Below are 16413 nucleotides of genomic sequence, written 5' to 3' on the forward strand. Positions count from 1 at the left end.
CCAACAGGCCGGGGGCTGCAAAAGCTCCCGGCTAATTCAGAAATGCTGTCCAGATCTTCCTTTTGGCCTGAAAAGAGAGCCAGCTGGCCCTTCCGGCTGCTTCCTTTCCCCCAAGGAAAGCGGGTGGAGGAGCCGGGGGTGGGCAGGGGTTCTGTTCCCAGAGCGTGTACTGGGCACCTGGGCAAGGGCAGGGCCCTGAGCATCGACCCCTCGCTCCATCACAGACGCCCTGTGGGGACTCCAGTCTGAGCAAAGTCCCTGCACGACCACAGCTTGCTCCCACTCTGGTGGGTTTCCCGGCTCCCCTCCACCTGCCCCCCAAGCCGCGGAGGGCTCTGTGGCCCGCACCTCACCTGGAAGAAGTTGACCTGCACGGTGCCGTTGCTCAGGTGCAGGACAATTGCACTGCGGGTGCGGAACCAGTTCAAGAGATAAGGGAGACGCGCCAACTCGTCTCCTTCCCGGGGGGTGACGTTGGCGCCGGCTTTCAGCAAGTGCTCGCTCATGTAGTTCTGGAAATATTCCAGCAGCTTAATCTGAGAAGGCAGGAGCAGGGTGCGTTAGCAGGGCAGGGTAAGCCACAGCACAAAAGGCCTTGAGATGCCACTTCCAGGAAGAAGCTGGAAACCTCCCCGCTGCACACACACCCTGCCGCCCCCCTGCCCGCATTACTGGCCCCCGGAGAACTCTCCAGCCTTGCCGATCCAGGAGCATCTGCCCAGCAAGCCTTCCAATCCCACCGGGCCACGCCACCAGGATCTCGGCCTTTCCCCCAGTCCAAAGGGGAATTCCCTCTTCAAGCACAGGCTCGGGTTTGCAAGAGTGGGGACCCTCATCCCTCCTGCCCATCAGAGGTACAATGGGAGCTGAGGCAAGGGAAGAGCAGGGCTCCAACTTTGTGGGTGGGGATCTCCAGACACGCACACTGACCTTCTTGCTGAAAGCATCTGGGTAAGAGCGCACATCAAAATATAGCTCAGAGCCGTTCTGCTCAATGTATTGCAGTTTGTCCCCATCACTGTACATGATCAGACGAGTAGAATCGTTGAAAAGAACCCCAACACTATTATCACACAGTTGGTAGCCTGCGAGAGAGAAGGCGAGAGTGTTCTCAGCGGCTGCAGGCGAGGCCAGGCCAGGCCAGGCCAGACTCTCACAGGAGCCTCTTCTCATCTCACTCAGCAGGAGAACGTGACTTCGTCTGCCGAGCACATCCCGACCTGCACGTAGGGAGCACTTGGGAACCAGGCACAAGCCGTGAAGCACCCCGGCTGGACTACCCTCCCTTCGCCTCACAATGTGGGGAAAGCTTGGCACTGGTACAAGGCATTTAGCTGGGCTGGGAAACAGTCCCCTCTCACTCCCTCAGAAAACCCAAATCTTCTGAAAGAAACATACTAATTCTTTAGGAAAAAAAGTTTTGATCCCCCCCCCCCACCGCAAGTCCTGCTGTGCTGCTCCATCATAGTGGTGGGGTGTTCCTGGAAGGGATGAGCAAAGAATGTCAGGACTGTCTGCCAAGCTGCCCAGCAAGCAGGCACCTGCAATGGGCAGCAGTGATATAGGAAGACGCCGGAGGCAGAGGGTCACTTAGTGACAATGCCAAGGCCCCGATTCACATTGTGCTGGAGAAGACAATGGTAAACCACTCCTGTATTATCAAGAAAGCTGCATGGATAGAAAACATAAAATGACTGATGATGATGAAGATGGGTGCTGGATGATGGGCCCCTCAGGTCAGGTGGCACTCAGCGTGCCACTGAGCAATTTCTGAGGATCTTTCGGGGTACCGATGGTATTTATGACAGGATAGATTAAAGCCTTCAGGATATAACGTTGCTGAGGTTGCCATGCAAGAAAAGAAAATCTGGAGCTGCAAAGACAGAATTACAGTAGGAACACAGGAAGCTGAACACAGTGAAAGATGAAATGAAACTGCCAATTGACCTCTTAGGCATCAGTGAACTGAGATGGAGAGAGATCAGACACTTTCAGCCAGAAGATCACACCATTTATTACTCAGGACTTGAGAAGCAAAGAAGGAATGGCGTGGCTTTTATAGTTAGGAAGGACATAGCAAGAACGATGCTCGGCTACAATGCAATCAGTGACCAAATTACATCAATTAGACTTCATGGGCAACCCTTTAATATGACAGTCATTCAAGTTTATGCTCCAACCACTGATGCAGAAGAGGAGGAGGTTGATGAGTTTTATGATCAAGTTCAATTTTAAATCAACGGAACAAACAATATAGCATCTGCCTGGCTGATTCAATCTGGCAGGGTTGGCACAGCTCCGGGTTCCATTGGTTAAACAATGCCATCTATCGGGACCCTGGAAGCGCACCTTCCCTGTCACAGCACCTGCCCTCTGGAACGAGGTTCCCCCGGGATCCAGAAACCTCCCACCCTGCAGGTGTTTCGAAGGGGCCTGAAGAGCTGGCTCTTCCCCCAGGCCTTTGGCAAGGGTGACTGAAGCCTCCTTTTAACCTTTAATCGCACCGTTTATTAAATGATCAAATTATCAGTTTATTAAACTATTATCAGGGCATGAAAAACAAAGAAGGAACGGCATTGCTTTTATAGTCAGGAAAAGTATAGCAAGAACAGTCCTTGGCCACAATGCAATCCATTACTGAATAATATCCATTAGACTTCGTGGACAGCCCTTTAATACGATGCTCATCCAAGTTTATGCTCCAACCACCAATACAGAAGAAGAGGAGGCTGATAGGTTTTATGAGGTTGCTTGTGATTGGACACTGGAATACCAAAGGTGGAGACATTAAAGAGGACAGTGTAGTTGGACTGTATAGCCTAGGAACCAAAATGGAGCAGGAGACTGACTTGTCAGTTTCTGCCACTCCAATGAATTCTTCATTGTCTTCAAACAACAAAAGTGACGCTTCTATACATGGACATCACCTGATGGAGTATATAGAAATCAAACTGACTATATTATTGCTAAAAGGAGATGGAGAGGCTCAATTACAGCATCAAAGAACCAGCCAGGTGCTGACTGTGGAAGAGATCATGAACTGCTCATGTGGAAGTTCCAAGTGAAGCCAAAGCTGACCAGTTTCCAGAATATCATCTCAAGCATATAGCCACCATTTTAAAGAACAATACAAATCGCTTTGTAGTTGTGAACCACATTGATAAAGAAACAAAGAAAGGGTGGAATGAACTTAAAGTTGTCATTAAAGATGAATGCCAAAGATGAAGAAACAGAAGAAAGCAAACTGGATGTCAGAACAAACCATGGAAATTGCCAAGGTGAGAAGAGATGCCAAAGCCAAGAAAGGCAAAGATCTCAGGAAGGAATTTAAAGAGTTTCAGAGAGCAGTTAGAAGAGACAAGAAGCAGTATTACAACATTTGTAAAGACATCAAAGAGGGAAACAGACATGGCAAAATAAGGAAAGTCTTTCAAAAGATCTCTGAACTCAGGAGGTTCCAACTTCAAATTTGTATACTAAAAGATGCCAATGGACACATAGAAACTAACTGAAAGAAGACCAAAGGAAGATGGAAGGAGTATATTGAAACACTGTACAGTAGAGATGTTAACATCCAAGGTATTCCCTACTTACAAGAACCTCTAGTACTAGATGGAGATGAAGTTAGATCAGCACCCCAGTCATTACCAAAGTGGAAGGCCACAGAAGCCGATGGAATACCCACAGAAATATGGCAAGCAACAGAAGAAGAATCAGTCAAGGTTCTAACAAGCTATGCCAGCAAATCTGGAGAACACCACAGTGGCCAACCGATTGGAAGAGGTCAATCTACATTCCAATATAAAAAAAAGGAGACTAAACAGGGTGTGCAAACTATCAAACAATATCCTTAATTTCACATGGTAGCAAAATAATGCTTAGGATCATCCAACGCAGATTAGAGCCCTACATGGAAAGAGAGATGCCAGAGGTTCAAGATGGCTTTAGAAAAGGCCAACGAACACGAGGCATTATTGCTGATGTGCGATGGACAATTGAGGAAGCCAAAGATTACAAAAAATAAGTCAATATATGCTTCATTGATTATAGAAAGGCCTTTGATTGTGTTGATCGCATCAGACTATGAAATGTGCTTAGGAATGGGAATGGGAATCCCAGAACATCTCATTGTCCTCATGTGAAGTTTATCTATGTCAGGAAGCCACAGTATGGACAGAACGTGGCAAAACAGGCTGACCCCAGGTTGGCAAAGGAGTGTGACAAGGCTGTTTACTCTCCCCCTATTTATTCAGCCTACATGCTGAACTTATATTGATAGAGCCTGGTTTGGAAGGAGATGAGCATGGTTCTAAAATTGGAGGAAGACACATCAACAACCTGCGCTGTGCTGATGACCCTACTCTAATAGATGAAAATACAAAGGATCTGCAAGCTTTAGTAATAAAAGTCAAGGAGCACAGTGAAAAAATGGGACTAAGATTAAATATAAAGAAGACCAAACTAATAGCAACTGGTACAACAACCAGAATTCATAAGATATTGAAATGGTAGATGGCTTCTGCCTTTGAGGGTCAACTGTCAACCATAAAGGAACCAGCAGTCAAGAAATACGCTGCAGATTAGCACTTGGTAGAGCAGCCATGAAGGCCTTGGAAAACATATTCCGATGCCAGGATGTGTCTGTACCTACAATGATCAGAATTGTGCAAGCCATGGTAGTCCCTGTGACACCTATGGAAGTGAAAGTTAGAAGCAGGACAAGAAGATTATTGATGCCTTTGAACTCTGTTGTTGGAGAAGACTCCTGAGAAGGTCATCGATAGTGAAAACAACTCAAGAAGTGGATGATTGAACAAATCAATCCAGAGTTCTCACTCGTGACACAAATGACCAGGTTGAAATTATCTTAATTAGGACAATTTTGCAAAGACTTAGTTCTCTAGAGAAAGCTCTAATGGTGGAAGGAAAGAAGTGGAAGGAAAAGAGAAGAAGAGGATGACCAGCAGCAAGGTGGATGGACTCAGTTACAATGGCAATGGGTGCACCGTTGGAAGACCTGAAGGACCAGATTAGGGTCATGGGGAAAATCTATCTATGTGGTCACTAAGAGTCAACACTGACTTGATGGCACGCAATCAATTAAATCTCCTTTAACTCAATCCAGAAAGAGGGAAGCAAAATGGAGTGAAGATTGCTAGAGTTCTGACAAACTTATCAGCCTAATCAGTGCAAAGTAAGCCCTTTCCTGAGTTGGGGGGCAGTTTGAGACCCTCAAGTGTTGACAGACTAACAAATCGTCAGGCGAAATTCTAGTTGAATTCTCTCTAAATTCCTTCTGATCAAATCAAACCACTTTAGTTCATCCAGTGACCAGAACAGCTTCTGTATCAATTTCACAGCTGCTCTGGAGTGGTATCACGCTGTCCCTTGTAGGTTTTAGGCTCTTCAGCTGCAAGTCCAGAGAAAACTGGCCCTCCAACCAAGAGGGTCTGCTCCATCCTAAGACTTTTCTTTCATTCACGCAAAATACAGAGAAGTCCACTGTGATTCGAGGAAAAATGCAACTGGGGCGATGGTGGCTGTTTCCAGAGCATTCCCACCAAACCGCCACTGGTTAACCCAGCTCTGCCCTAATGCCACCTACCTAGGCCATATTTGTCAGAGTAGTCCACCCATTTGCTAACCCAGAAGATGGGAATGCAGGCCGGGTCTTCAGCCTCCTCTGGGGAAAAAAGAGAGCACTGGAGTGAACAACTGCAGCTGGGCTGGCCATCTCAAAAGCATAGCCTCCGGCCAGCCGCCCCTCACCTTGTCTGACAGGGTTTTTTTCTGAGGGCCGGCAAGAGTTGACTCGCGTCAGCTGCTGCAGCAGGTCAGCCAGGTAGCAGGGCAGAGGCTGTCCCGGCTCAGGCTGGGCGGTCTCGTCCTCCTTCGTGGGCACCTTCTCTAAGGCAGGGCTCTCTGGTCCTGCGACAGGGAAGAATCAGCAAGGCCTCGTGGGTGACGCAGCCCAGGACCACGGCATACGTCCTCCGAAAGCTTGGCCCCGACTGGCTCCGGCAATGAGCCGAGCTGCCAGGCTCACTCACCTTTGTTCACCACTGCAAGAGGCCTCCTGCTGCTGGGGTCGGAGCTGCTGGGGGCCAGAGAGAACCGGGGAGGAACCGTGAGGCACGTGGTAGGCAGCCGCGAAGGGATGTAGCCTGCTGTGAAGAACTCCTCGCTCAGCAGCTCGTCAATGGTGGGGCGGGCAGCCGGGTCGTGCTGCAGCATCTTCTGGATGAGACTAGCGGCCACGGGGTTGATGTGCTGGAAACGGGACAAACAGAAGGTCTAGCAGCCGAAGACCCAGGACACGGCCGTTTCTGCAGAAGCCGGCCCCTCGAGTCTCAGGAGATGCTCGGGAGCCCCTCAACCACTCCTCTGTGTGCCTCCTCACCAGTCACCGACGCCCCTGTCCCCTTCACAAGGCCACAAAGCTAGTGCTCAGCATTCTGACCCGTGGACTGGCTGGGCTGGATTCACACATGAAACTAAGCAAAGCAAAACGAGTTGCAGAAGAGCCTCTTGGCCAGAATTAAGCTATGTCTGAAAGCTCAACAAGCATTAATTCAGCCGGATGAAGGAGCAGTATAAACTATTATTCTGACAACTGTTACTTTTAACTGAAAACGACTGAAAAAGGGCAACTGCCAAACGACCATCTACAGGAGAGCCAGCTCCCATGGCCACAGGGGGAATGGGGGTGGGAGCCATAAGTCAACCCCGGGCTAAGATACAGGGAAGAGCAGACAAGGCTGCTCTTGTTCCGCATCCGCCCCACACGAGGAGGCAGCTTAGAAACGGCTTGGAGTCCTAACGGGCAGCTCCCCCAGGGGCGCCTGCAGCTTGCCTGGCTCCCGGCTGCTAAAAGACCCACCGTAGGAATAGTGTATGCGTTGTTCTTAATCCGAATGTAAGTTTCTTTCAAGCAGGAGGTTTCAAACGGTGGCTTCCCAACCAGGAGGGTGTACCTGCGAGGAGAAATCGCATATGGGAGGGGGGAGGCATGCAGAAAACTTCAGAACAGCTCCCCATACAGCTGCCCTCCCCTCCCAGTGCCCCTTTGCCCACACCAAATCTCGCAGAGCAGGACGGGCTGATTCTCCGAAGGCGGAGCGAGTGGCAGGGCTGGTTCTGCCCTCCCCGCACACTTCTGGGGTCACGCTGCTGCAGCAGCCACACATGACCCCACCAAGCACTACGTGGGACGGGTTCATGTGTTGAGCCACCAACTCGACGGGCTCTCGAGCCAGTGACACGTGAGCATGGCTTTTGTCACTGGCAAGTCATGTTCGATAGCCTATCGTGGGCTGGGACTTCAACTAGCCACAGCTTATTCAGCAGAGCCCAGTTGAAACAAGCCCAGCTATCTGAGGAGCCCACCCTTCCTACAGAAAACGCAAGTCCTGCAGGCTGGGACACATCACGGTGAACGTCCGTTTGACCATCCCCAACCTGTAGAACTGGGAGATGTGGGTAAGACTCCCCCCCCGTGGCTGCTGCTGCTCCAGCATGTGCGTTTGTGTTTGGGGGAGTGGAGTTTTCCTCTTGTGGTCTCTACTCATCTTGGGGCCAACATTCAAGTGTAATATGGCAGAAGGGCCCCGGAACTTACATGATGCAGCCGATGGACCAGATGTCCACCTCGAAGCTGTGTCCTTTCTTGCCCAGCACCTCGGGGGCAATGTAGTTCGGCGTCCCGCACAGCGTCTTCTTCCGCTCACCGTCGTACTCCACTCGTGTGGCCAAGCCGAAGTCACCTGGGTAGACCCAACGCAGAGGCTCCTGAGTCCAGGTCTGCTAGGACCCCAACGCAGCAGGAAGGGCCACCCGAATGCCTCTGCCTAGTGACTGAGCTGCAGGTGGGGGGGGGGGCAGACCAGGAGAGAGTCCCTGAGCCACAGACAGGCCCAGCCCTTTCAGTTCCAGGGAAGCCCCTTTTCCCAGGGCCCAACGGTCTCCCTGGACCCCCAGGCATTTGATGCAAGCAGCTCCAAGTCTGGAAAAGCACTTGAATCCTAAGATCCATTTTATCTTTTGGAAAAAGGATAAAACTCAGAGCAGCCTTAGTGTTCTAGACATCATCAGGTTTTAGGAACTATAAAGCTTAAGCATGAGCTGTCCCAGGAACAACGCCCAGGGGCCAGCCAGCTACAAGTTCTGAAAATCAGCCACTGCTGTTTCTTAATCCTGCTTTGCTCATCACGGCACCCAGCCTCCTCACTGTGCTTCACCCATGGAGGCCTCTATCTGACACCCGAGGGCAAGCTAGGGCTTCTCAGAGGCCTGGCTGAAGACCCCAACAGTCACACCCCGTTGGCCCCTTTGGGGGTTCTTTAGCTCCACATCTCTTATCAGACCTGCATTTCAGCCCCGTCTCCATTCCGGGTTCCTGGTCCCTGAGTGGCTCTGGGCTCCGGGTGGCGTTTCCAGACCAGGTTTGTCTTTAATAAAGATCACATCGTCCAGAACACCGTAACTCTGGCATGTGTTCCTGAGACCCAGCTGGTGGAGGGAGCTGCCCCTCTCCAAACTGTGCTCGAATTCGGCAGCAGCTAGGACCCCAGGGCTGGTGTCTGTGTGCGCCAATATTTTCTGGGAGATGGAGAGGGTTGTCGGGGTAGCACCCCACAGATGGCTGGGCCTTCAGATCAGTTGGGACTGCTGCTACTGAACCAACATAGCAGCTTCCCTGCCCGTGCTGCTTGATGCCACCTCTGGGTTGGTGGTGGAGCACCCCAGGCTTATGGTGGTGAGACACTTCAACCTGTCCCCCTGGGCTGATTCAGCTGCAGCCCAGGAATTCATGGCCACTATGGGACAGGGTGTGTGCGCATGCGCGTCACGCGCTAGACCTGTTTTTTTGTTTTGGGGTGGTGGCAATGGGACCTGGAGTTGGGGGATATTACCATCCTCCGCTTGTCATGGGCAGACTGCTCCCTGGTGACCCTGCAGCTCACCACCGCACCCCCCCACGGGGAGGAGGGGCTCCTCAATCCACCTGCCCAGGAGCCTGATGGATCTGACTGGGGTTCGGGGGATTTGGGGGTTTTGCTAACTCCGATTGAGGTTTTGGGGGCAGTGGCTTTAAACCAGATCACCCCACGCTCTCGTCGTTCACAGAGGACCTCAAAGGATGAAGCGCAGGAGAGATGCCTGGAACGCCGCTGGAGGAAAACTAGGAACGAATCTGACTGGGCGCAGGTGAGAACGTTTGTTAGAGCTGACCTTGCAGCCATAAGAGCAGCGAAATGTGTTTATTTCTCTGCCCTCCTTGTCTCTTCTGAGGATTGGTTCAGAGCCTCCCAATGCCTCCTGGCTCAGGAGAGGCTGGGGAAGCATCTGCAGGGCCACGGCAAGGACTGTTCTCAACACCCAGTGGACAAAATTGCTCAGATTCGCTCTGAGTTGGACTCCAGCTGGGCAGATCCTTGGGAGGGGTCTTGTGACGTTATCTGAGAAGAGTTTGATCCTGTCAGTCCTGAGGAAGTAGCAAGGGTCCTCAGCTCTGCAGATACAGGCACCTGGGGCTTAGAGCTCTACCTCCAGGGATGGGTGTCTGGGTGGATCCATGAAGTGGTGAATTGCCTGGGGGGGCAGCGATTACACCCTCCCTGAAAGAAATGTGATTTGCCCCCTCCCCAAGAAGCTGGATCCCTCAGATCTGGCCAATTTTTGTCCAGTCTCCAACCTTCTCTTTTTGGCGAAGGTTGTTGAGGTGGTTGGCCTGTAGCTCCAGAGGGTCCTGGAAGAAGCAGATTATCTGGGCCCCTTCCAGTCAGGTTCCAGACTAGGATAAGTACTGAGACTTGGTTGCACTGGTTGATGACCTCTGGAGGGCTCAAGATGGGGGAGTCCACTCATCTTAGTTCTCCTTGATCTCTCAGCAGCCTTTGATACCATTGACCACAGAATCCTTCTGGAGCGGCTCAGGGAATTGGGTGGGAATGGCCCTGTTTTACAGGGACTCTCCTCCTTCTTCCAGGGCTGGTTTCAGTTGGTGGTGGTGGAAGAGGAATCCTGATCCTATTTAATATCTACATATGATTACTCAATTGTACATCTCTGCCCCAAGGCCATCCTGGTGAAGCTACCAAGGTTCTAGAGGCTATGGGTTTGGGGCCCCACAGGTCCTGGAAGTGAAGATGCTGCAGCTTTGAATCTGGGTGGGGTTGCACTTGAAGAAGCTACAATTAGTCCAGAATCTGGTGGTGTGGGTAGTTATGGGGGTCTCTTCTTTTGTTCATATAACACTACAAGCTGCACTGGCACCCAGTAGGCTTCCAGGTGCAATTCAAAGGGTTTGTTATCACCTATAAAGCTCTTCATGGCATAGAACTGGGTTATCTATGGAACTGCCTGCTCTGAGGTATCTGCCCTTCCGACCGGTTCTGACAGAAGGGCACACTCCAGGTCCCTTCACTGAGGCATGCCATCTTAGGGGACCCAGGAGGTGGGCCTTCTCTGTGGCAGCCTCTGCCCTTTGGAACAATCTTTCCCTGGACAGACAGTTGGATCTTAGCAAGGTGGCTAAACCCGGCTCTTCCGCCAGGCTTTAGGGTCAGGTTGAGCAGAGTCCCCGTTGGTGAGTTGTAAAGGTTCGCAGTTCTGTTCCCTGTTTTAGTAACCTTTAATGAGTGACTTTTTGCACCCTGCCCAGAATCATCGTTTGAGTTGGGCAGCCGGGTAAAGGGATAAACTGGGCAACAGCCTTCACATACCCATTAATAGCATTCTGGGTAAGGTGCAACCGAAGAGCTGCCAGACCGCCAGTCTTTGGGTTGGAAAAGCGGGGTTCTCCCCCATTCAGCCTGGCCCAAGACCCCCCTGGGCCACAGAGCAACGAGGCCTCGTCCAAGCTCAACCGTGTCCAGAGGATGAGGCCCACTCACCGATCTTCACCTCCATGTCGTCGTTCAGGAACAAGTTGCCCAGCTTCAGGTCGCGATGAATGACGCGGTTGCTGTGCAGGTACTGGCAGCCCAGGATGATCTGCCGCAGGTAGTAACGGGCTTCTGGCTCGGTCAGGGCTTTCCGACGCTTGTGCAGCTCCAGAAGGGACTGGGGGGGGGGGCGGGGGGAGAAGAGCAGCAGGGGTAGCACTGTGAGAAGCCGCGGTTGGAAGAGGTGTGTGGCCCCCTTCCCCCCTCCCGTACAGGAAATGTGGATGCGATGAAAGGAAATGGGGGCGGGGGTGTCTCATAAGAACATTCAGAAACCTTGGGAAATCAAAACAGGTGCCCTTCTGCTACCCGGAAAGCTCACCTGGGGAAGGCATGACAGCGCCATCAAGGAGGAGGAAAGCTTGAAAAGTCACTCAGACCTGAGTTGGTTTAATTAAGATGGGACGGGGAGGAGCCTAAAGAGGCTTCAAGACTGATGTCAGCCCTTCGAGGCAGGCCAGGTCAAGAAATAAAAGCAGCTGCAGGGTAGGTGAAAGGAAGCCCCTCTCACCCCAAACCAAGTCAAGGCGCAGTGATGGGCTTCCTTTTGTCCAGGGACCGGCGATCTCTTCTCCGAGCCCCCCCCCCTTTTGAGGGGTCACTCCTGCTTCCCCCAAGGTCAGCTCCACGTTCCTCTGCATCTGGCATGCTTCTGTTCAGCATCTAGACCTTACTGATGGCATGTACTAATTTCAAGGCTGCCGCAAATGGGGCTACGAGCTGCCGAAGGGGGGAGACCCCCAAGAAAGTTCCAGGCAGAGGCAGGGGCGCTCGTTTCCAAAGCGGGGGAGGGGGCGACGGGGAGAGGAGACCCCAGAGACGCCCCGGGTCTCGTCATTCGCATTTCTCGGACCCTGCTTTTAGTGAAGCGGAGCTGCCTCCCTCCGCGCACACCGCGCGGCAGCGGAACCGATCCGAGGCTCCGGCTTTCCGAGCAGCTGAACCGCGGGCGGGCGGGCGGGCGGGCGGGCGGGCGGGGGCCGCGGGCCCGAGCCCCCCGCCCAGCCCGCCCCCGCCGCGCGCGCCCCGCCGGCCGCCCGCCCGCCCGCGCGCGCGCCTCGCCTACCCGCCGGCGGCAGAGCTCGAGGACGACGAAGACGAAGTGGCTGTCCTCGAAGAAGCCCCGGAAGGCCACCACGTGGCGGTGCTGGAGGCTGCGGTGGATGGCGATCTCCATGGTCATCTTCTCCTTCTGCGGCGCCTTCAGCAGCAGCGCCTTGGGCACCACCTTGCAGGCGAAGGCCTCCCGGCTCTCCGCCTCCGTGATCTCGTAGCACTTGGCGAAGCCGCCCTTGCCCAGGAAGCGCCCCAGGCTGTAGCAGCGCCGGCCGCGCGGGTCCACCAGCACCTCCGGGACGGCCCTGCTCTCCGGGCCCGGCGCCGACCCCGGCCCGGCCCCGGACGAGGGCGGCGGCGGCGGCGGCGCCCCCCGGCCGCTCGCCGCGCCCCCCGCCGGGCGGGACCCTCTGCCGGGCACCGCCGCGCTCATGCCGCCTGCAGCCCCGCTCGCCGCTGGCCCGAGCCGAGCCGAGCCGAGCCGAGCCTTTCAAAGCCGGAGCCGGAGCGTTACGGGCCCCCGGGCGCGCTCCCCATTGGCCGGCAGGATTTAAACTCCAACCCGCCTCCCGCGCCGCTAGGCAGCACGGGAGGGGCGGCGCGGCGGCGGCGGCCGGGGAACCGCCTCCCGGGCGCGGGGCGGCGCGAGCCCAGGCGGGCGGGGCGAGGCGGGCCGCCCCGCGCCCTCGGCCGCCGCCGCCGCCGCCCCTCGCGCGCCTCCTGGGCTGCGCCCGAGGGGCGACTCTGGCCGGGCGCGGGGCTCCTCCCGGGCGGCCCGCCGCGGGCATCCCTTCGGGCGCGGGCAGAGCGTGAGCCGGGACCGGCGCGCGGCCGCGAAAGCCCGAGCCCGCTGGGGGTGCACTGGCGGGGCGAGCGGGGCGGTCGCCCGGGGAGGAGCGGGCTGTTCTCGCTGGCGGCCCTGCGCTGAAGAGGGCTGGGGCTCTGCGGTAGACCCAAGCCCCGCAGTGCCCCCAGGGGCTGCTCAGCCTGTCCGAAGGGTGCCCCCGTCGCCCTCCCGGGTGACAGATGGTTTGCCGCTGGCCTTTTTCGGACGTCTTTCCACTTCCCAGCCTGTGTCACACACCCCCCCCGCTTCTCCTCTGAGTGCTGACCCTGCTGACCGCAGCAAGCGTGGGTGCAAGATCAGCCAAGGTCGCCGGGCAGTGCAGGCGCACCGTTAGTGAAGGAGCCCCTAATCCCTCGCGGCCCTGAAGTCCCCCCAGGATTCAGTCCTGCAGAGCATTCTGTCCCCAGAGGGCTATCAGGGCACGTGGCTCCTAGCCTGTGGCGGTGGGTGGGGGTGGCTTGGAGGCACTCCCAGATGAGGGCTCCCGGCCTCTGCAGGAGAGGTTGCAGTTCAACTGGGCCTCGGTTGTGGTTATGGCCACCGGCCAAAGCACCCAAACTGCCCAGGACCGTCTTTAGCAGCAGCGGCGGCAGCCGCAGGAGCGACTGAGGCAGGTAATCTCATCTGGAGCTTCTCAGTCGCATTAAAAGGTGTTACGATGGGCAGTGGAGGTCGGTATCTGTGGGCCCATCTGGTGGCAAGGTCAGCGTGAAAGTTGGCATCTTGGAATGTGAGGGGGGACAATAATACGAATTTACCCATGAAGCGGTGCATCCTCCCTCCCCAGAGCCCTCAAGATATTGGTAGCAAACGTTAGTTGGAATGATGCTATGAGAAATACTGTTCTGAAACGTAATGCATTAAAGGCCAAAGTAGTTGTGTTAGAGAAGGTGAACAATTCTGCACAAACAGTGGAAAGACAGAGCAAGTACAGGAATTTGTGCCTCTTGGTAGAATGTTTACTGAAGATGGGGAAATGGATGGAGAAATTTTAAGGCATGCAAATAGATAGAAAAGTGGTCGCTAGCCTGTTGAAAGAAGTGAAAACGGCTGTTCATCCATGCTTTCGTCCATTAACACTGTTAGCGTGAGCTGGTATGTCAGGAGGAAGGTAAGCTGGATGCAGCTTGAACGAGGTACTTTAAAAGTGTGAGAATGCGTGTGTCCATGGGAAAACAAGAAGAGGTAATGTCAAGAATGAAGGGGCAGGAATGAACGTGGGTTGAACACGAGAGGCTGGTCGTGGAGAGCAAATGAATGAATGAGGATCGCATCTCAAGATTAGTATCTGAAGAGTAAAAGAGTCGAGAGGAAGGGGAAGATCAAGTGGTTGGATGGAACTGATGAGGCCCTCAAGAGGAGAGCAAACGGCAATGTATGAAGTGGAATGTGGACATGGTAGAAGCCAGGATAGAAGGTGTGGAGAGCTGGTGTTGGTGTAAATTAGAATTGGCTATTACAGTATTTCCCTTTCTTATCTCATACCTCTATAGTCTTTGGCTCGCTTATTCCTTTTCTGCAGGGAGCAGCATGGTGAGCGTGTAATGCTGGACACAGTAACTGCAGGACGGAAATTTCTGTTCAGAATATCTAGAGCTGAAACAGCATCGTAAAATCCAAGTTACCCTCGACCCTGTTGAAGAGCAGAGGATCCAGGACCACAGCCCGCGGCATTTGATACCTCGTGCCCGTTTCATGCCCTTGGCGAGCGCTGACTACTTTTCAAGCCTGCTGTGGATTCACCTTCCTGCCATCCCAGCCTCGCTTGCAGATCACAGTGTCCTCGGGTATTTTGTCTAAAGCTTTGCTGATGTATTATGTCCAGATATATTATGTCCACAGCATTCCCATAATAAGGCTAAGAAAGTGACACCATTACTTTCAAGTAGAAGTTTCTTATTTTTTCCCTACCATTTATGGACAGATGGGCTCCTTGTATAATCTCTGACAGTGCCCTGTGTATTAAGAAAGATTTGGGTCCCGTTAGGTCAGGGATCCTCTCTTAAACGTGGAAGATCGCTATGTGACACCGTGCAAAAGGTGTGGGGGCTCTCTGGCATTTCTCCATCCTGTTTTACCTATTTAAAATCTTTGTACCCCCCCATCTTAAAACGCTTGGCAGCTTACAACCCAAGAATAAAGCAACGTACACAACAATAAAAGCAGTAAACAATAAAATCCTTATCCCAAACCAATTACTTTTTCTTTAATGGCAAAATATCCTGGAAACATAACTCTGCTTAATTTTAGGTGCAGCATAAACTTCAGGGCTGTCCTTTTTACCCATTAAACTCTTTTTCAAAGTTTCACTCAAGGAACTGGTAACTTTAAGCAGCTTGTTTCTCATGGAATACCAATTTTGTGTGGGTCAAAGAAATAAAGTTCAGCTGTCAGACTTACTACAGGGGATTGATGCAAGCCCACCCGACAATTCTACATATTCTCTCTTCTGAGCAAAAGCAAGTTGGTGGTTTTGGAGCAGTTGTGCAACCCTTTGGAATAAAAAGGCAAAAACCGCTCCGGGGGACAGGGGGCCACTAATGCAGCTCTGCTTGAAGATGGAGCCAATTCAGTAACCAAGTCTGGTCTCGTTAAGTTAAGATGCTGACCACCATCACCCCAAATATCCCGTTTAGTTTTTGAATAGCCCCCTTAAGGCAAGTCCCCCAGACCACTATGTTGAGGCAGTCCTGCCAGACTAATACGAAGGTATTTGTGAAGGTGAGAGAAACTGGAAAAGACCCCAATGCTGAGAAAAATCAAAGGCAATTGGAAAAGCAGCTGACAGAGGACAGAAGACGAGGTGGCCTTTTACTAATGTCACAAGCAGGAATTTACATAAACTCGAGAAGCAGCTACTGACAATTGTACATCGAGAGAGAGCAAAGGAACATCAGCATTCTGCCCTTTTGGCTCCAGGAGCCAAACATCATGAGCGACTGCAAAACGGGGTGGTCCAGCCATCATCATTCCTGATGGGTGAGCAAAGGGGGTATCTTCTGCAGGCCCCAGTGGAAGTCCTAGCCCTCCTTCGGTGGCTCCGTGTCTCTTCTGGCTCAGTCCGCAGATAACCTCCCCACCAGCTTCCGAAGAGTCACTGGGCACAACAAACCAATCCTCTGTCCCAGAATTTGGTAGCTTCCCACATTCTTAGTTGTGCAACTGGATCTTTTTAAATCTCTGCTTTGATTTCAATTGCAATAATTCCAGAGTGGGAATCCAAAACAGACACAAAGGTTTTTTTATGCTATCCCATCTGAAAAATGGGATAACAAATACAGCAAGAGACATAGCAGTAGACTCTGCTGAAGGCTGAACAAATGTGTTTGAAGGCCTAGCTCTCTGGAGAAGTTTACAATAAAGAGGAAGGTGGAAGGAAAGAGAAGAGGGCAGCCAGTGTCAAGGGGGATGGACTCAATTACAGGAGGACCAGGCTGGGAACACCGTATCCTTGAGAAAATCAATCTGATTGCTGAGGTTTGACATGGACTTGATAGCACATAGCGTTGGACCCAAAACAGAGTTCTTGCCCAGAGACAACTGCCAATAACCTCGCCAGACACA

General features: G+C 53.0%; 1 protein-coding gene across 1 annotated transcript in view; it reads right to left on the reverse strand.

Annotated features, from left to right (window-relative positions):
* PLK1 (polo like kinase 1) overlaps positions 1 to 12555 on the reverse strand; it is a 14748-nt gene extending 2193 nt beyond the window's left edge. Inside the window, exons 1-9 of the mRNA XM_088152044.1 lie at positions 12013 to 12555; positions 10896 to 11064; positions 7619 to 7763; positions 6881 to 6974; positions 6051 to 6270; positions 5770 to 5928; positions 5606 to 5683; positions 931 to 1085; positions 354 to 536 (exon numbers count right to left, since the gene is read on the reverse strand). Of these exons, the coding sequence (XP_088008170.1) occupies positions 354 to 536; positions 931 to 1085; positions 5606 to 5683; positions 5770 to 5928; positions 6051 to 6270; positions 6881 to 6974; positions 7619 to 7763; positions 10896 to 11064; positions 12013 to 12435 (1626 nt within the window). The 5' untranslated portion in view covers positions 12436 to 12555. The remainder of the gene's footprint in view (positions 1 to 353; positions 537 to 930; positions 1086 to 5605; positions 5684 to 5769; positions 5929 to 6050; positions 6271 to 6880; positions 6975 to 7618; positions 7764 to 10895; positions 11065 to 12012) is intronic.
* Between the last annotated feature and the right edge of the window lie 3858 nt (positions 12556 to 16413).

Source organism: Python bivittatus, unplaced genomic scaffold (genome assembly GCF_059951505.1).
Source record: "Python bivittatus isolate LINGU-HERP-01145 unplaced genomic scaffold, Pbiv_v1 ctg000030_np1212, whole genome shotgun sequence".
In the NCBI taxonomy this organism is placed as follows: domain Eukaryota; kingdom Metazoa; phylum Chordata; class Lepidosauria; order Squamata; family Pythonidae; genus Python; species Python bivittatus.